The sequence below is a fragment of the Coniophora puteana genome, assembly GCF_000271625.1.
Source record: "Coniophora puteana RWD-64-598 SS2 unplaced genomic scaffold CONPUscaffold_11, whole genome shotgun sequence".
Classification (NCBI taxonomy): domain Eukaryota; kingdom Fungi; phylum Basidiomycota; class Agaricomycetes; order Boletales; family Coniophoraceae; genus Coniophora; species Coniophora puteana.
Window position 1 is genome coordinate 1,533,599 of NW_006913063.1, and position 17,766 is coordinate 1,551,364.

Sequence of the window (17,766 nt, forward strand, 5' to 3'; positions counted from 1 at the left end):
CTCCGTCTTCTTCGTTTGTCACTCGCAGTACTCATAGCACTCGGGTCAAGGAAGCCAAATCTTTCAGTGGCAGATCTCCTTGCGCACCCTTTTAAAGGCGTACATTTTCCCTCTCAAATGCGGCCAAGATATCTTACCGTCATCTTATACTTTGCCTCGTTCATCATGAGTGTAACCTAAGACCATTTCTTGCTTTGATTATTCAATGAAGGTCATTGATGTTACCTGGATTTTGGAAGTTCTTCAGGTATCTTCTCAAGTATCAGATACTCCACAGAGTCAGCCGGAGATGGTCAACATTCACATGGGAAGCGATGCGCCTCGAGATGATGGTAACTTTGCATCAAGCTTACTTGGGAGAACACGCTCAAGCACTGACCATCGGGTTACAGACATGAAGTGTACGCTCTACTCCTTCGCCGGGCGTAGAGAAGTTTGACACGTCATAATAGTTCGGCGGGATTATAGGTAAGTGAAGCTATTTCACCCGCAGACAATTCTACAGCCCCGATGATTTGAAGGCAGTAGAATCTGGACAGATACATGATCATCAGGTACACGATGAAGCATATAGTTGTAATTGGTCAAGCAGAATCTCTGTTGGGCAAACGTGGGATATTCTCTGAGGCTATTCTTCCCCAATAATCTTGTTACCGGTGCGTCATTTCCAATTTTCCCAGTTCACAGGGTTACCTTGTTATATAAAGGTGCATTCTTGAGCCCATACCGCCCTCTCGCCCATTCATGTCCAGTCTTGAAGCGCGAGTTGCTCCTATCATAGGCCCCTTAGAGGTAGGATCACTAGTTTGCGGGATCCTTCTTGGCTGTGCATTGCTACAAGGCTACTTTTACCATTGCAACTTCGAACACGATCCGTGCAAAAGAAAGCTTCTCGTACGTTTTCCTCTTAAACAATGTAAAATATGCAGCTAATAACTTGTTAGGTTGCCTGCGTAATGTGGGTCTGTTCACCTCGGCAGCGCTGTTCTATACGATCATTAACGACCGTCAAGCGTAGTTGACCTCTTCTATTTCTTCTCCTGCGCGGTAATGCTGTGGAAACTTACAATCATATTTTTCGGGAATGTATCCCAAGTGGAGGCTCTTCCCGCTGCATCCCTGAGCGCAATCGCAGCCTCTACAGCGGTGATGAATATCATGATGCAGGTATGTAACTATCGGACCCATTCTTTTGAATTTTGTCACTGATAGCTCTTTCAAGGGTTTCTATGCGCATCGCATATGGAAATTGTCATCCTCTGTCATCATACCGATCATCATCGGAATCTCCACTACTGTGTCTACGATAATTGCACTTTACGGCGCCATAGGGACGATGGTGTATGAACCCAAGTGGCTTGGCCCCCGTAGCTGGATCGTCTGGGTATCCGACTCGTGCGAGCTGTTCAGCTCGTTGGTTATTACATGCGTAACAGCCTGGTACCTTCGAAAGTCTAAAATCTTGGCGCTCAGTGGTACTGCTCGGCACATTGACAGGCTAACTTTGTGGACTCTTGGTAAGAGACTATAAACAATAATATCCTATCTCTCTCTCAAGCGACACAACAGAGATTGGTTTACCCCCCAGGTAAGCCATATTGATCGAGATGTCCTTGGATAAAGCTGGATAGTGATTTAGTATCTGCCGCATCGCTGAGCTAGTATGCGTGAGTCATCATGTAATTATGCCGAGCCTACCTTATCCGCCTTCAGATATTACGTTACGGGGATATGATTTGGTTGGGTCCGTACATTATCGTTGCTGGAGGTAAGCACATCAATCATGCTGAGTAGCCATTGATCCTTAATAGCTTGAATTGCAGTCCAAGCCAACTGCCTTCTTGCTGCGTAAGCCCTCATGCAGCAGCCTCTTCTGAATGTTGGACCTGATGCGTTCGATACCATCTAGGATCAATACCCGCATGGTGTGCCGTAGAACAAGTCACATCCACATTTTCCCAACAAACGCCGCTATGGAGCTTCCTACTCTCGAGGTAGTGTCAACGTAGCTGAATCAGTCAAGGCCTGTGCATTAATGAAAGTAGATAAGAGTCGACGAATCGATCCGACGGGATGTCGAGGAGACCCGCCAACACAAGTCTTTACCGGCCCTTCCTCGCTCCACTTTGGTTACCGATGCTCGGAACTCATCAAGTTCCGCGGAGAGTGTCTAAGCAGATACTTTTCCTTTCTCAGGTCTGGGGGAAATTGCAGTACTCAGACTGTAGTTATTTCACGGCCGCTGATGATCAATAATGAAATTGCGCTGAAAAAACAGCCACCTATGGCTCGATGCATGTTGGTCGTGTGAAAGTTGCTACTGCTCTGATCTTTAGGGTGACGTATTATTTCTGGCCAGCGTTGGTCTGAGTTTTACTATGAAGGGCCATCGATATCTTCCAGTAGGCTGACGATTTCCCTAATATTTCTTGGTAACTTCAGAAGGGAAGTGTCTGTTCGGCATTACGACTAATCCTAAACGTCAAACTCCTAATTTAAGCGTAACATTCCGTATAGTACCCTCGAAGCCCTGACAGCCCACGTACTGCGCGGGAGCGGCAAACGACATGTTGGCCGTTGTTAGGTAGTCGCCCCATATATTAAGAGTCGTAGTCCACCAATACGTCTCCTTTCCCTCCCCTTCCGGCTGCACCTCTGCGTACGTGTACTCGCGCGTCGCCTTGATCGTAACAGACGTAAAAACGCCAGCTGGGAAGGTGAACGTGGTCGGATAGAACTCTGCGTTCGACTCCATGGTGAGGCTGGAGGCGTACAGTGTGGAGTCAATGCCAGAGAAGAGGACACTTTGCGAGATGTCGCTCGGGTTGGCCTGCGGTCCTAGCTGGACGCTGAAAGTGAGGGTGTAAGGCGGACCGACGGACGAAACTTGCGTGTCGAAGGGATATGAAGGGATACTGTCATACTGGTACACGATGTCGCTGTACTGAGTATCGACGACCCTATTGAGGTTCTGCCCTGGCGCCTTTGCATTCATCACCGGGTAAAGCACGTCGAACTGCGCCTGTGTCAGCTCCGTGCTGCGGACGCCCGAGCCGGCCCATGTCTTCTCCGCGAACAAAGCGATGCTCCGCGCGAGCTGGTAATACGTTTCCAACGGCGTGGTGGCGTTTGGGCCCCAGTCGTTCCACAGCGCGAATATGGCTCCGCGGAGGTTCGGATCGTCGGGTGTGGTGTTGTTCGTGGCATCGTCGGTGGTGAAGATGTTCGGCGCCCAGCCTGCTCCGCCTGGTGCGCCGGACCATAGCAGCGTCTCGTTGAGCGACTGGGGGAAGCCGCCTTCGGCTGGGATCTTGCCGTCCAAGTATAGAAACGCCTGCTCGGAGTTGATGACTCCATACCCGGAGCGAAGAAGCTGAAGGGGAATGTCGCCGTCTGGAAAGTCCCAGTGTTGGATAGTGATTTCCTTTGAGACGGAGGAGGTATTGCTCGGCTCGTACGTGCCCCATATGCGGACCGACTTGTTGCTCTCGGACCCAACATAATCCGACATGTCGTTTACGAACGAGATGTACTCGTCGGCAAGGCTGGCGCTATACTCATCGGCGCCGATGGAGACTTGCGAGGACGAAAACCAGGGCAGGAACTGCTGCCATATTGACTTGATGGTTGGGATAGTCTCTGGGTATGACAGGTTGAGGCTGTCTGGCGTCCCATTGAGCATCAAGGCAGGAATCCATTGCGAGAGAACGAGCGAGTGTCCCGGCGTGTCGATTTCTGGGACAATGGTGACGCCATGAGCAGCGCATGTCGACTGCATCTGCATAAAGTCGGTTTGAGACCAGCACTCGTTACGCCTGGGAACGAGGTCGTACACTGGTGAGCCATCAGGCGGCTGGAAGCGGAACCCTGAGTAGAGTGTGCGCCAGTCCAGCCCGTAGAGGATCTGAGGTATCCAAAGGTTATCGGACGCATGTATGTGGAACTCGTTTATTTTGAAGAACGACGCATAGATACACAAGTCGGCTATGACGAAGGTAAGACATGAAGGCTGAAGTTGCAAAGCATACCCACTTACAGAGAAAACTCGTCTCATACCAGTGCCTGCCGGTGTCCAACATCCACCCACGGATCTCCCATCCTGGGTTGTCCCTCCCGGAACCTGCAGGGATTGAGAAGCTGGTGCCGTTCTCGGCCGCGACAAGCTGTTGTAGCAACGTTCTGGTACCCCACCATGTACCTATGGGCGCGGCGCCCGAGATAACGTACTTCTCGCGCGAAACCTCAAAAAGATAACCTTCATCGGTGTCCTTCCCGTTGTATAGCGTAAAGTTTGGGGTCGAGTCCAGAATAAGGAAGATGGTGGGACGACTGGAGTTATCTTCAGGCTCTGATGCGACTTGTACCTGCGGCAAAAGGGTGTATCCGGTTATGTCTACCAGGTCCGAACGGAAAGTTTGGGCAAACGTGGAGAGAGATGGAGAGCCATGGTCTGCATATCGAGAATCGACGACTATTTGAGTGTATGGATCAAGACCGAACGGTTCCCGAGTTGTGTTGGTGACGAAGGAAGTAATAGAAGGGATGGTGGTGGCACTGTACGCAAACGCCGAGGGTACAAGGCTAGAGAAAGACAAGACGGCATTGCACACACCGAGGACAGACCGCACCAACATGACTGAGAAAGCGCCCTCCAATTCGTCCAGCCTTGAGAGCTGTTATGTTGGCATTGAGGAATGAGGTCCGCTCATTGTTATAAGCGTGTCGGGATGAAGCATCTTGTGAGGCACGCGTGTGCACGGGCCATGTCACATGCGACGGCATGAGAGCGACATCGATAAAGAATGCGTGATATCAACCACACGTTAATCTGGTGGCTTCAAAGACGCAATTATGGCCATATTAATGAACATTGAACAGACTAGAGGTGCACAACTGTACAGCTGCTCGAGCTTTGGCCGCCAAAACCTGAAGGGAGATGGAGGCGGATGCGAGGGGAGCTGATTTGGTGCCGTCGCGAGGCGTGGGAGCATGTCGGGGGTCGGGCCGTTCGAAGACAGGGGCTATTATAGAAAGCTTGAAGTCGATGCAAGAGTCGATGAATCGACGACCCGCACAGGGCTGCTCATTACTAGACATACAGCGACTAGAACATGATATACATATACATATACAAGCTGATTGTTACAAATTATCGTATATTGACTGATGTCTTTTGGCTGCTTGGATTTTCTTTCGCCATCCAGCCTGAGACGCAAACGTTCAAACGTCGTTGAACTTGCCATTCATCTTCTATCTCGTCTCAATGTCACATACCTTAAATTTACCTAAGCTGTCAGCTTATCTGCCAGCTTCTTGGGGAATGCGCCAGCATCCTTATGCACGTGGCCGTTCTGAAGATTCTGTGAGTTCCGCCCAGTATACATGACAGAACGGGAGAACGTACGATGAGGATCACATCAAGATTTTCGGGCTCGGACAAGAGCGAGATGTCCTCAAGAGGGTTGCCGTTAACGAGGATCAAGTCAGCGTAGTATCCAGGCTGGACTTTTCCGAGTTCGTTTGGGTGCATCATGATCTCGCCACCCAGTGCCGTTCCTGACAGGATGGCTTCCATAGGTGTGTATCCGAGGAGCTTAACGAAAAGTTCGAGGTCACGGTATGCTCTAATAGATGTGAGCTCTGAGTCCTTCACAAGGAAGATATTACTTACCCATGGGGAGTCCAAGCGAACCCGTAGTCGCCGCCAGGAAGCACCTTGATTCCGCGCTTCTTCATTTCGATGAGGGCAGCAATACAGACGTCAAGCTCGCGTTTGTACTTCTCTACGGCGGAGGGTGGGAAGCCAACTATCAACCAAAGTTAGGGATTGATAAACGAAGTTGATGTGTATGCTCACAGCGGCCTTGCTCAGCCTCGAGCATGGAGGCGTAAAGGATATTGAGGGCCGGCGCAACATAAATGCGGTTCTTCTGAGCTTCGAGGGCATCCATGGTTGCATCCGAGATGAACGAGGCATGGTAGATAATGTCAATGCCATACTGGAGACACTGGCGAACGGACTCGTCGGAGCGAGCGTGTGAGCACACGCGTATCCCTTTGGCATGAGCAGCCTATCCAAAGTGGGTGAGCGGTGGCTGACAAGATGGACAACGTCGAACCGCCACTTGCCTCCGTACCCAAAGCGACCATGTCATCCGGGAAGGTACTGTCCTCAGCGCGGAGCTCTTCCAAGATCTCATCTCCGGACATCGAGAATTTGACGGCATCGCAGCCCAGGTTAGCGAACTCGGTGACGTGCTTGACAACGTCCTCATTGTTGCGGACGTAGGTAGTGATACCCTCGCAGAGTGCTCCCTCGGGAGGGGCCATCTAGAACATCGGAGTCAGAATAATATCAAAGTCAAAGAGCACAAGAACCATACCTCCTGTCCGTTTGCGAGGTACCTTGGTCCGGGAATGTCACCCGCCTGTATCGAGTTTCGGATGACCAAGTCAAGGCGGGGCTTAGCAGAGGCGGCACCAAGGCACATGGTGTATCCGCTATCGAGGAACATCCTTGCACTGCGAGCACTCAGAAGAACGTGTTCCTCCACGGGTAGATTAGTGATATCGTCCAAGGTAGGGGAGTTGATAAACGTCGCGTGGGCGTGGGCATCGCCTATGAGATTTATGAATGGAGAGCGAAACTGTGATTTTGAGGGTACGTACACATTCCGCTCATGAGAGTGCGGCCTTTGCCCTCAAACACGATTGCGCCCTCCAAAGTCTCCTTGGAAAGCTTGGGTCCGACGCTGGTAATGCGGTTTCCTTTGACGAGCACATCGCCTTTGTAGGCATCCCGACCCGTAGAGTCGATGATATTCACGTCGACGAACGCCACTACGTTGTCCTCAGGCGTGCGGGTGTTGATATCGACATTGCGTGTGGTCAGGCGAGGGTCTGGTATCGTCTGCATGCAGTGGTGAGTAATTCTGCGTTACGGAGAGTTATTGAAGAGCTCACCAAGTCAACGCCTTTGTAAGTGGGACGACGAGGGTCCCAAGGCTGGCCCAGGCCATTAGTCGTAGGATGTTTCGGTGTTGGTCCTCCTGGCTCGGCTATCATCCTTGGAAGAATGAGTCTCGCAGGTTATTAATATACCGAAAAGACGCACATACCATCTTGGAGGGATCCAGTTACTGCTAGGAGGCGCGGCAGCAGGATCCCATCTGACAACAACGCATTAGCTACATTTCCTGCAACTAGTGTTGCCTTCGACGTACTTGTAAGAGGCGCGAACTGGCAATGGGCGCTGAAGAATGGGGGAAGCCATCGCAAGTTATGTTAACAATATCAAACAGTTGAAGAAAGAGAGGAAGGCAGCTAGATCGTACACGAGGCTCAGAAGAGTCCTATCCCTTAAGTATGGGCTCCCGACCACCGCTTGAGAACGTGTGCGTGCGTCGTCCGACGGACTAAATTTTGTATATCCAACAATGGAAGAAGAGGGAACCACTATCATCCACATGAGCTGACTGACCGAAGCAAGTTTAGAAAACACTCACTCGGATCTGCAGATCGGAATGTCTTGTCATAGCAGATGGATGACAAATGCTGGAGACGGAGGAAGATTGAGTATCATCCGCCGAGCTCCCGGAGCTATTTCGGGACTTCCAGAAGGTACGAATATCAGCTGATGGTTATACAATATATTGTCCTGGGTTGATATGTCATTATAAAGCTTGCGCCTCCGTCTTTGTATCAGTGGCGGAAGAAGCTCCAAGCCTCTATAACGTAGCGGGTTTCGCGGGAAGCGACATCCATCAAGAATTTCGGCATGCGATTCATATAACATTCATATGATACAGTTTAGAATACACGATAAGCATGGGGTCGCTGTGCTCACTCACACAGTGCTCGGATACAACATACGGGCTGGCATCCATCAGAACTCTTGCTCGTTACGCCACCAAATCCAGCCTCTGCTCCGCAATTTCTTCCTCAATCTTGAGCTTTTTAGCCTCCTCAAGCAGGTTCCGATCAGCACTGTCTTCATATGGACGGCCTCCACCACGGGCCGCTTCCTTGTGTACACGTCCGTTCTATATTCGTGCATGTCAGCTTCCTAGAGCGTAATGCGCCTTGCGTCATCGTCACCAAGACATACCATCAGTATGACATCGATGTTCTCCTGGTTTGATAATAGCGAGATGTCCTCTAGCGGGTCCCCGTTGACGAGGATGAGGTCGGCGTAATACCCTGGCTGGACCTTCCCAAGCTCGCGCGGGTGGAGCATGATCTCACCGCCGAGGGTCGTCGCTGATAGAATGGCTTCCATCGGAGTGAAGTCGAGGAGCTTCACGAATAGCTCGAGGTCGCGATATGTTCTGTCAGTATTTGTGATTTACAATTATCAGTCAGCACCACCGCGGCAGAAGTATGAACTGCCTGCTCACCCATGCGGCGTCCAAGCGAACCTTCAGGAGCGTGCTCCCCGTTAGCAAGATTATTCTGTAGTGAGCCATATATCTTACCCGTAGTCACCACCCGGAAGAATCTGTTCAAAGTACATGTCAAAAACTTGGCACCAAAGTAATGCCGGAGACCGTCGGACTTGCCTTTATGCCCCTCTTCTTCATCTCCTTCAGCCCCGCGATGGCAACCTCCAACTCGCGAGCATACCCGACGGACTCTGCCTTGGAAACAGGATCTAACATCACCAACTCCTTAGTCAGGTGTTTCGGAACTGACAGTGAGATACTTGCATCCAAAAGCAGCTGCATCATGCAAGGTTCCGTACAGCCAATTGAGCGCCGGCGCAACGAAAACCCTGTTCTTCTGCGCTTCGAGTGCGAACATCGTAGAATCGGAGATGAAGGCTAAAATAGAGGGTGAGCTCCTCGAATAACCGGATCAGAGCTGGACGGGCGTACATCCGTGATAGATGATGTCGATACCATACTGCAAGCATTGCAGAATGGACTCGTCCGAGCGAGCATGGGAGCAGACGCGAATGCCGTGCTCATGAGCCGCCTAAGGTAGCCAGTCGCCTGTCAACGAATCCCCACGGTTGCAGATGTGGATGACGAACCTCAACGGCAGCAGCAACCATGTCGTCGGGGAACGTGGTGTCTTCAGCTCGCAGGGTCTCGGTCATTTCTTCGCCGCTCATGGAGAGCTTGATCTACATCGTCTGCGTCAGGACTGGTAGATTTAGCGGAAAGATGCGCCCGACGTTGTTGATACCATCCTCCTCTACCATCTGCTTCACGGCGGCGGCGACGTCATCCGCATCCTTGACAAAGCGCGTAATACCACCAATCAATGCGCCGTCGGGTGGAGCCATCTGAAAATGTTCTTGAGCGTTCATGCTCTCGAAAACGAGTAGTGTCAATCACGCACCTCCTGCCCGTTGGCGAGATACCTAGGCCCGGGAATGTCACCAGCGTTAATCGCATTCCGCACGACAACATCAAGCCTCTGCTTCGCAGACGCCGCACCCACTACCGCACAATCATTCATCAGCCCCCCAAGTACGCGACAACTCGAAGAGCCACCCACCGCACATCGTATACCCGCAGTCCAAAAACGTCCTTGCGCTCCTCGCCGCAAAAATCGTGTGCTCCTCCACAGCCATACCCGCGAGCCCGTCGAGCGAGTCCGAGTTCGTCCAGCTAAAATGCGTGTGCGCATCGCACATGCCGCTCATGAGCGTGCGCCCGCGCCCCTCGACCACCTTGCTCGCGCGCGCGCGCGTCTCGCGGGGCAGCGTCCCGCCGACGCTGACGATGCGCTGCCCGCGCACGAGCACGTCACCCCTATAGGGCGGGGCACCCGTCGAGTCGAGGATGTTGACGTCGACGAAGGCGATGGTTGTGTCTGTGTCATCTGGGCGCTGCGGGGCAATGGAGATGTCGGGGACTTTGATGCGCAGGTCTGGTTTTGTCTGGGATCATGGGGTGAGATAGACTTGCAATGGCTTGGAGATGAAGTGTGTACTGACGAGGTTTATGCCCTTGAATGTCGGGCGACGAGGGTCCCAAGGGTCGCCTAGACCGTTGAGGCTAGGGTGCTTGGGTGTCTTCGGGTCGGCATTATGGGCTATCATCCTGTTGAGGTGCGATGAAATGCGAATTTACAGCCCATTTGACAATGAGCGTACCAGCTCGGAGGAACCCATGCGCTCGCTGGCGGAGCTACCGAGGGGTCGAAGCTGCATCACAAAGCATGTTAACCCAATGAAAACCCGACTTCATTCGAGCGAGAAAACCTACTTGAAAGAAGTATGTGGCACCGAGCGCTGTACTTCAGAAGTCATGGCTGCGCGATAACAAATTATTACACGTCAATGAGCTCGAGCACAACAAACTCACAAGCCCCAAGCTTAAATATGCAAGCTTATAACGGCTCATCCTAACAAAGAACTCGGCCGGACGCAGCTCAGCAGTGCCCGTGCCAAGCTCGGATCCTCCGCCAAACTATAACCTTGCCCATCGAAGCCAATATCCGCCACCAATCACCTGATCCGCTACGCCTGGGCGTTAGCCCCCAGCGGGCAAATCCATTATCATATCAACCTTACCTCATATACACTCTTTCCCTGTATGCACACTGCTTCGTGGCGAAATACACGGAAATGACGGATGTTTCAAGCTGGCTCAGCGCGCTCACACGCTCGAGCCAACGGGCTGGCGCGCGTCTCCAAACGCGGGGGACACTCGGGGTGCCGGCGGGCCATCGTGACTCCTGCGCATCGGCGGTGCGTGGATCATGAGAATTGCTAGCGAGGACGAGTATAGCCCGGCGCACCATGGTGCACCGCGCCCGGAGCTGGCGGGCCTGTGGCGAAGTGGCGCGTTTCCGGCTGGGATAATTAAAGCCCTGCCGAATGGAGAGTGGAAACGGGACGACTAACATGTATATCATGGATGATAGAGGCTCTGGCGTCATACCGTCGCGTTAGAGCCCGAGATAGTACATATAGCACACGGGCCGTCGGATACGTCACCTCGCTCAAAGATACAGACTTGACTTGAAATTTCCCAACCGCGTCAGCCCTCTCTTTGCGTTCACCTGTCAGTGAAAAGCCGCCAAAATGTCAACGTAAGTCCCATGTACCCAGATTCATCCTGGGCCAAGCAAGCGTACACACCTCCAACCCACCTAACCCAACACACGCACACCACAGCATCCCAGCCCCCGACAGATCCCTCGTCACCCTCTCCGACGGCAAATCCCTGCACGTCGAACTCACCGGCCCCGCCTCCTCCGACCTCACCCCCGTCGTATTCGTACACGGGCTGGGCGGAAGCTCCGCCACCTGGACACCGCTGCTCGACGTGTCCGGGCTCGCGAAGACGCGGCCCGTGCTCACGTTCGATCTCGAGGGACACGGTCTCAGCCCACTGTACACGACCAACATCTCGATCGAGAGCTACACGGAGAACGTCAAGAATGTGATGGACGGCGCGGGCGTGCAGCGCGCGGTCATTGTGGGGCATTCGATGGGCGGGGTGAGTTCCAGTCCAGTTTGGTCCGGGGGTGGGTTGGTGAGATTGGGGGCTTGCTTGCTAACGGGGCCGGTTTTTGTGTAGCTGATCGTGACGACGTTCGCGGCCAAATACCCCGAGCGCACTGAAAAACTGTGTAAGCCCCCCTCCCATACCCACCTTCCCCGCCCTAACCAACGTCCACCCTTGAAAGTCCTCATCGGCCCCGTCAAATCCTTCGCCGAAGCAGGCGTCAAAGCCCTCGGCGCACGCGCCGAAGCCGTGCGCACAGGCGGCATGTCCGCCGTCGCAGACACCGTAGCCGCTTCGGGCATCTCCCAAAAATCGCTCGCCTCGCGTCCCCTGGCTAAGGGCATGCTGCGCGCGTCGCTGCTCGCGACGCCCGCATTCGGGTATGCGCTCGCGTGCCTCGCGCTCACCAAGGCGCTGGACCCGGACTACGCGGCTATCGGCGTGCCGACGCTGATTCTGGCGGGCGACGAGGACAGGACGTGTCCCGAGGCGACGGTCAGGTTCTTGGAGGGGGCGATTGGCGGTGCGAAGGTGGTGACGCTAAGGAATGTGGGGCATTGGCATATTGTGGAGGATGTTGAGGGGACGGCGAGGGAGCTGCGTGCGTTTGTTGGTTGAGCCCTTGATAAGCTAGCGAGTGTATGCGCGATGAAAGAAAGCGATAGTCTGCGTTTGTAATGATAGCTGTATTAGTATGACAACGCGCGGTGATACATTTCTACACGTCGCTTCAGCTAGGCGGGCAAGAAATTTGTATGAGCCTCGTGTTGATGCTGTGTTCGCGCCGATGTTCGTCAGCACGTCATCTTGGCAAATTTCGTTGACGGGACTCACCAGCACACGTTCAGTTCACGCAGCCTTGACAAACTTACCAGACCGGTGCAAAAACAGATTCTCCTCTGTCTCGTCAGCATTGCCCCAAACCGCCTTGTCACTCCATCCGCCAATTTCGTCGATCCAGATATGCGTCGGACGGTCGAGGCAGCATCCGTCGAACGCCCTGACCCACAGCGGAGTCCAGAGACGTTGCCACCATTGCACGTCTTTCCTTGGACTAAGCACGTGCTCGTAAAACAAGAAGAGACCACCGGGCTTGAGTGCCTCCTGAGCGAGCACGCGGGCGGTCTTCTGTGGGTCAGGGACAGAGCAGAGCGCCATGACGGAGACAATAGTGTCGATGGAGTGCGTGCCGCCAAGTGCCTGCAAGATGGTATTGATGTCCTCTCCGCCGCATCCAAGAATGAGGAGGGATCCATTAGCCTCGGTGAAGCCTGCCTTGTCGGCGGTCTGGCGGAGCTTGGGGTGCATGAGGGCGTTGGGCTCGACTGCGACGTATTTGGTGACGCGTTTGGTGTCTAGATATGGGATAGCATGACCGTTTCCTGCAGATGACCTAGGATTGAGACATGGAGGACAGTAGCGGAAATCTGAAGCTGACCTGCACCCAAGTCCAGAACGACACCGTAAGCGTTAGGGGCAATGAGCTTGTCCTTGTCAACCCGATCGCGCTCGTCGATGGCGTCGCCAAAGGTTTCCCACGTCTTTGCCATGAAGAACTGGGAGATATTGCGAGGGCGAAAGACGCGGGAAGGGGAGGTCAAGACCCATAGCAAGGTGGGTATGAATGCGACGAGAAGTGCGCTGCCGAGGTCAAGAAAGAGGGCAAATGCAGCCAGGAGATGCATGGTGGTGGTAGTGAGCGATGAGAGCGTTAATAAGCACCAGCCTCGTTTCGCCCATCGTTGCCTTGGGATGTTGTGGCCGCGGACAAGCCTGAGATTATAGTGGCTGCAATTCCGAATAATATTGAGCAAGTGACTTGGTCTGTTTCCCACGCTCTGCCTCACCGCGTTTTGAGTCTCGTGTCGTCCCTGCGCAGTGCAGACCATCCTAGCCCCCGCCAGTCTCCTCGCAGATGCAACACTGATATCCCGTCACTGCGACCCGACGCTTCATCCAGTTCTTGCTTGCTTTCTTTGTATTCTTGAGCTCGGGGGCAAGTTCAACGGATCTTTGACCATCGCTATTTGGAAAAAGACATAGACGACGGTCACGAACAAGTCACGAACACTATACACGATCATAATCGGAATAGAGGTGAGCAAAACGCGTCCACTGTTGCACCCGCAGAGGCTCACAGCTTCGTTCATTAAATTTGCTACCCACTGGCCTGTGCACACCTGCGACATCTAAAAAGTCTGCTAACCACCACGCTTTACTTACCATGTTCCTCGCCGATTCCATCTCACGCTTCGGTCGCGAAGTTGTCGGTGCCCTCCTCGTTGCTGTCGGCCGTCTAGACAAGTCCTTCAAACCATCAGATACCATCGACCGCCTACGCCGACACAACTTCACATGGCGTGACTCCATTTACATCTTCCACGTCCTCAATGCCATCTTCTGGCTCACCGTCATGCAAGCTCCTCCATTCCCCTACAAACTCGCCATACCCATCCTCTACGCCATTGCCCTCCTTATCCCGTTCACCTCCCAGTTCTTTGTCCCAGCTACACCCATCTTCGCTTGGCTCCTCACCTTCTACTCGAACCAGTTCCTCGCCGCCGAGTACCGCCCCGAGGTGCACGTCGTCCTCCTCCCCACCCTCGAGTCCGTCCTCTACGGCGCCAACATCTCAGACATCCTCACGCGCTTCACCCACCCCGTCCTCGACGTCCTCGCCTGGATCCCCTACGGCGTCGTACACTACACCTTCCCGCTCGTCCTCTCCGCTCTCATCTGGCTCTTCAAGCCCCCGCTCGCCCTCCGCACATGGGCGACCACCTTCGGCTACATGAACCTCACCGCCGTCGTCTGCCAGATCGTCATCCCCTGCGCCGCCCCCTGGTACGAGCTCATCTACGGCCTCACCCCCGCCAAATACGGCACACCCGGCTCCGCGGGCGGCCTCGCGCGCATCGACGCGCTTTTTGGCTCGGACGGGTACGCGAAGACGTTCGGCGCGTCTCCGCTCGTGTTTGGCGCGTTCCCGAGTCTGCACGCGGGCTGGGCGACGCTCGAGGCGCTGTTCCTTTCGCATTTTTGGCCGCGCACGGCGCGCTATGCGTGGGCGTACGCGGGCGTGCTGTATTGGGCGACGATGTACCTCTCGCACCACTATCTCATCGATGTCGTCGGTGGCGGCTGCCTCGCCATGTCGTTCTTCTACCTCCTCGTCCCCGAGGAGCTCCGTGCAGACGCGAGCGGTGTTGTCGGTGCGGCGCAGGGCGCCAAGTACGAGCAGTACGATTTGGAGAACAGGCGCACGCGGAGGATGAGCGAGGACGATGAGTTTGGGAGCGGGAGCGATGTCGCGGACTGGGGCGAGGAGCGCGAGGAGGATATCATGTTCCGCTCGCCGAATCCTAGGGGCGCAGCTGGTGGCTCTCAGAGTCAGGGCGAAGGCAGCGGGAAAGCTGCCAATGGATCCGCCGATCCGCAGAAGGGCACTTCAAGCGGTGACGGCAAGAGCCACAAGCACACGGCGAGCATTGCGAGCCTCATTCGCGCAGACAAGGGCTCCGCGGAGGAGACGTGGAGCCCGATTGGGAGCTCTGGGTTCGTGTTCCCGCCGGCGTCGTCGGGTGAGGGTAGGCGGTAGAGGTGGTCGGCTCGGAGGGAACAGCTTTTCTCATTTACGCGTATTACACTCATCTGTTAATGATACAATTCATCATACCCCCTTTTTCTCGTGATGTAACGCTTGAGGCAGTATACGGATAGATGGCATTCATATACTAAGCACGTTAGGTATTTAACGTGCACGCTGTAAGAACTGGACTATGGGTGACATCTGTCGCGCACCTTGTTGGAGGTTCCGCGACAGGGTGCACGCGGGAAGCGAGAATGAAGCGCATCATCCCCCGCATCAGATAGTCAAAGGAAACTCGACGGTGATCCCATTTCAGGTCCTCTTGACTTCGTTGCAAGATACTGAACGGCTCCGTCAAGTGTTATATGAAGGGTGAAACAACGACAGCTTCAGTTCTTGAACTCAAGTTATGATTGTGAATCTCTCTTGCTGTTTTTTTTCTTTGGATAGGGTGCGAGCATTGCTTCGTTCTCGCTCCGAACGTCGTAGGCTATCCAGTACGAACGTCAATCAACTGACTTGTCGAGTGTATGAATTTAGTTTATCCGTGAACAACGTTCTATGCCCGGATCTCAATGGTTATTTCTCCATCCGTTTTGGGTAGAATAAATGAAGTTATTCACCGGCACCCGTAATCGCATCGGTTGGGCAAGATGGCCTCAATATCGCCTCCGAAACGGTAGCGTTGAATGTCATAATGTGTGAGCAATCACCATGATCTTACAGGCGCCTATATTGAGTGTAGAATGACCATCTCATGCGTTGCGATTCGTTATTTCCCGAAGTCTCGGACATCTTGAACGATAGGGCCATGGTATTATGGTGGCATAACGTGTAAGGGCTTGAATTATCGTTAGTGGCTCAGAAATAAGCTTACATTCATTGTGCATCAGGAAGATAGGATCAATGCAATACAGTAGAGCTGGTCTGTTGGGGAGCTCCGCTGTCGTATCGAACGTTGTCCATATCTGAATAACGTTCGAAGAAAGTGTTTCCGGTGCTCCTGCACGTTACAGCAGTCCGAACATGCCAACAAGATTCTGCCAAATATCCAAGCACAGCAAAACTGCACTCTACTTAAATCCAGGTGCCCTACACGTCTCGCTACCTATCGACCCACTTAAAGCGATGGAAAGCCCAATAGACTTCACGCTGATTTTAGAACCCTTATGGTCGACTTGGCCGGCAGTCGCACTTTACGGTACGCCATTAAAAGTATATCAGGTTATACAAAAAGAAAATCTGACCATGAAGCTTGTTGCAGGAATCGCCGGTGTGTTATTATCGCTAAACATTTATATCGTCGCCAGTCGACGCAGGCATGAAGGTGGCTCTACAAATAGCCACAGAATTATTTTGTTCAGCTGCGTCCTCATGTTTATTGTGGCAACGCTAGTGAGTACCCGAAGGCTTGATATCACATGTTACAGCTGATTGGCATGCGTCAATGTCTTGTTTCAGCATATGATCGCGACCATGTCCGCCTCATACTACGCTGCGTCATTGTACGCGTACGTTTATATTTATTCTTACTTCGAAATCTCGCCCGGAGACCCAATTTCTGTTCCCGTCCCACCTTTTCTTGCCGTGATCATAATGAAAAATGAGCTCTGGGCGCAAATAAAGTCGGCTACGCTGGTATCTCAGCTGTGGATTGGCGATGGCGTGATGGTATGTCCCAAAAATATATGTTTGAGAACCAAAAGGCTAACGCATTATATACTGAATATGAGCTATGGAGGCTTTGGAAGGTTTGGAACAACGACAAACGTGTCTGTGTACCTATTTCCGTCGGCTTTCTTGCAAGTATTGGTAAGTCGCATGATTGTACTAAGTTATACATCTCAGTAGCGGTGGACCTACATTCTAGCTTCGGGGATCATTATAGTCTACACAGAGGCCATGAGCGCCCTTGTGCTGGAAGGAAAGATCGGCTGGAATCCGTATCAACTCCAAAGTTGGTACGCAAACTTGGCTATTTTATCGGTAAGCTTTCTAGTTCATCTGAGCTGTACAGGTGTGTTTCTTTGCCCCAGGCATTCTGTTTATCCGGCTCACACGTTACACACGCAAGTGATGATCTCCTTCAGAGTGTTTTATATATGCCGACAAGTAAACAGCTTAGTGTGTGTTGAGCATCGCACCCGGTATCCCATGGTAGCCGCAGTGACACTGCTGGAGTCTGCGGCCATATATTCAGCATCAATACTCTGTTTTCTGGTGATGTATGAAAGATCGATATTCACCGATTTCACATATTATGGTATAGTTAGCCATGCTGTAAGTAATTGTTAACAATGCTTGTCACCGGAGACACTTTGACTAACATTGAACGTATCATAGATTGTTCCGTTGATTGTAGGATTTTGTTTCGCCCTTCCCGTTCACCAACTGACGGATGGCATTTAGGCAATCACTTTCTCCATCATCGGCATTAGAATGGGTCTCGGAACATCAGTAGAGAAGTATTTACAAGATAACAAGACAATGGGCACTCTCGGTCCTGCGAAAGCGCGTGGAGAAACGGCAAACTCTGCAATGGTTTTTGCGCAGCGACCGGTGACAGTGTCTGACGGGCTGGAAACAGTATCGGAACCATCCGACGTTTGATACGACCCGGTCCAAGTGCGTAGCGCTTGAAACAACTCAATTAGTGCAAAGCTGACAGTACACTTCACAGTTCGTCATGATAGCTATATGACGTCTTCAGTTTCA

The 17,766-nt window shown here is 52.8% G+C and overlaps 8 protein-coding genes across 8 annotated transcripts; 4 read left to right on the forward strand and 4 right to left on the reverse strand.

The window, feature by feature from the left end:
- Positions 1–744: 744 nt before the first annotated feature.
- On the forward strand, positions 745–2,174 carry CONPUDRAFT_75702 (uncharacterized protein; the record flags this gene model as incomplete). The annotated part of the gene is made up of 10 exons (XM_007773715.1): positions 745–894; positions 945–958; positions 1,014–1,167; positions 1,223–1,517; positions 1,570–1,588; positions 1,640–1,667; positions 1,714–1,768; positions 1,824–1,848; positions 1,910–1,925; positions 2,046–2,174. The coding sequence occupies 10 exons, from the start codon at positions 745–747 to the stop codon at positions 2,172–2,174; spliced, it is 885 nt and encodes a 294-aa protein (XP_007771905.1).
- Positions 2,175–2,310: 136 nt separating this feature from the next.
- CONPUDRAFT_167936 (glycoside hydrolase family 20 protein) lies at positions 2,311–4,656 on the reverse strand. Its single transcript, XM_007774052.1, has 2 exons — positions 4,037–4,656; positions 2,311–3,984 (listed from the first exon to the last, which is right to left on the reverse strand). The coding sequence occupies exons 1-2, from the start codon at positions 4,632–4,634 to the stop codon at positions 2,483–2,485; spliced, it is 2,100 nt and encodes a 699-aa protein (XP_007772242.1). The 5' UTR covers positions 4,635–4,656; the 3' UTR covers positions 2,311–2,482.
- A 485-nt stretch (positions 4,657–5,141) lies between these two features.
- On the reverse strand, positions 5,142–7,244 carry CONPUDRAFT_128958 (dipeptidase). The gene is made up of 10 exons (XM_007774053.1): positions 7,224–7,244; positions 7,119–7,169; positions 6,964–7,066; positions 6,670–6,910; positions 6,384–6,619; positions 6,130–6,330; positions 5,858–6,071; positions 5,672–5,807; positions 5,405–5,624; positions 5,142–5,351 (listed from the first exon to the last, which is right to left on the reverse strand). The coding sequence occupies exons 3-10, from the start codon at positions 7,063–7,065 to the stop codon at positions 5,286–5,288; spliced, it is 1,416 nt and encodes a 471-aa protein (XP_007772243.1). The 5' UTR covers position 7,066; positions 7,119–7,169; positions 7,224–7,244; the 3' UTR covers positions 5,142–5,285.
- Positions 7,245–7,779: 535 nt separating this feature from the next.
- Positions 7,780–10,615, reverse strand: CONPUDRAFT_167938 (uncharacterized protein). The gene is made up of 16 exons (XM_007774054.1): positions 10,523–10,615; positions 10,314–10,468; positions 10,215–10,260; positions 10,103–10,153; positions 9,944–10,049; positions 9,502–9,886; positions 9,343–9,443; positions 9,176–9,286; positions 9,032–9,124; positions 8,874–8,973; positions 8,692–8,819; positions 8,529–8,636; positions 8,475–8,497; positions 8,397–8,417; positions 8,108–8,327; positions 7,780–8,042 (listed from the first exon to the last, which is right to left on the reverse strand). The coding sequence occupies exons 3-16, from the start codon at positions 10,256–10,258 to the stop codon at positions 7,902–7,904; spliced, it is 1,632 nt and encodes a 543-aa protein (XP_007772244.1). The 5' UTR covers positions 10,259–10,260; positions 10,314–10,468; positions 10,523–10,615; the 3' UTR covers positions 7,780–7,901.
- A 420-nt stretch (positions 10,616–11,035) lies between these two features.
- Positions 11,036–12,080, forward strand: CONPUDRAFT_146043 (alpha beta-hydrolase; the record flags this gene model as incomplete). The annotated part of the gene is given in 3 exon segments (XM_007774055.1): positions 11,036–11,043; positions 11,063–11,453; positions 11,535–12,080. 3 exon segments carry the CDS (start codon positions 11,036–11,038, stop codon positions 12,078–12,080), a joined length of 945 nt encoding a protein of 314 aa, XP_007772245.1.
- Positions 12,081–12,132: 52 nt separating this feature from the next.
- CONPUDRAFT_146044 (uncharacterized protein) lies at positions 12,133–13,147 on the reverse strand (the record flags this gene model as incomplete). Its single annotated transcript, XM_007774056.1, has 3 exons — positions 12,133–12,235; positions 12,297–12,844; positions 12,901–13,147. 2 exons carry the CDS (start codon positions 13,145–13,147, stop codon positions 12,312–12,314), a joined length of 780 nt encoding a protein of 259 aa, XP_007772246.1. The 3' UTR covers positions 12,133–12,235; positions 12,297–12,311.
- Positions 13,148–13,372: 225 nt separating this feature from the next.
- On the forward strand, positions 13,373–15,140 carry CONPUDRAFT_128967 (PAP2-domain-containing protein). Its single transcript, XM_007774057.1, has 2 exons — positions 13,373–13,559; positions 13,660–15,140. Exon 2 carries the CDS (start codon positions 13,687–13,689, stop codon positions 15,058–15,060), a length of 1,374 nt encoding a protein of 457 aa, XP_007772247.1. The 5' UTR covers positions 13,373–13,559; positions 13,660–13,686; the 3' UTR covers positions 15,061–15,140.
- A 1,387-nt stretch (positions 15,141–16,527) lies between these two features.
- Positions 16,528–17,661, forward strand: CONPUDRAFT_75708 (uncharacterized protein; the record flags this gene model as incomplete). Its single annotated transcript, XM_007773716.1, has 6 exons — positions 16,528–16,722; positions 16,803–16,863; positions 16,922–17,037; positions 17,088–17,175; positions 17,321–17,331; positions 17,461–17,661. 6 exons carry the CDS (start codon positions 16,528–16,530, stop codon positions 17,659–17,661), a joined length of 672 nt encoding a protein of 223 aa, XP_007771906.1.
- Between the last annotated feature and the right edge of the window lie 105 nt (positions 17,662–17,766).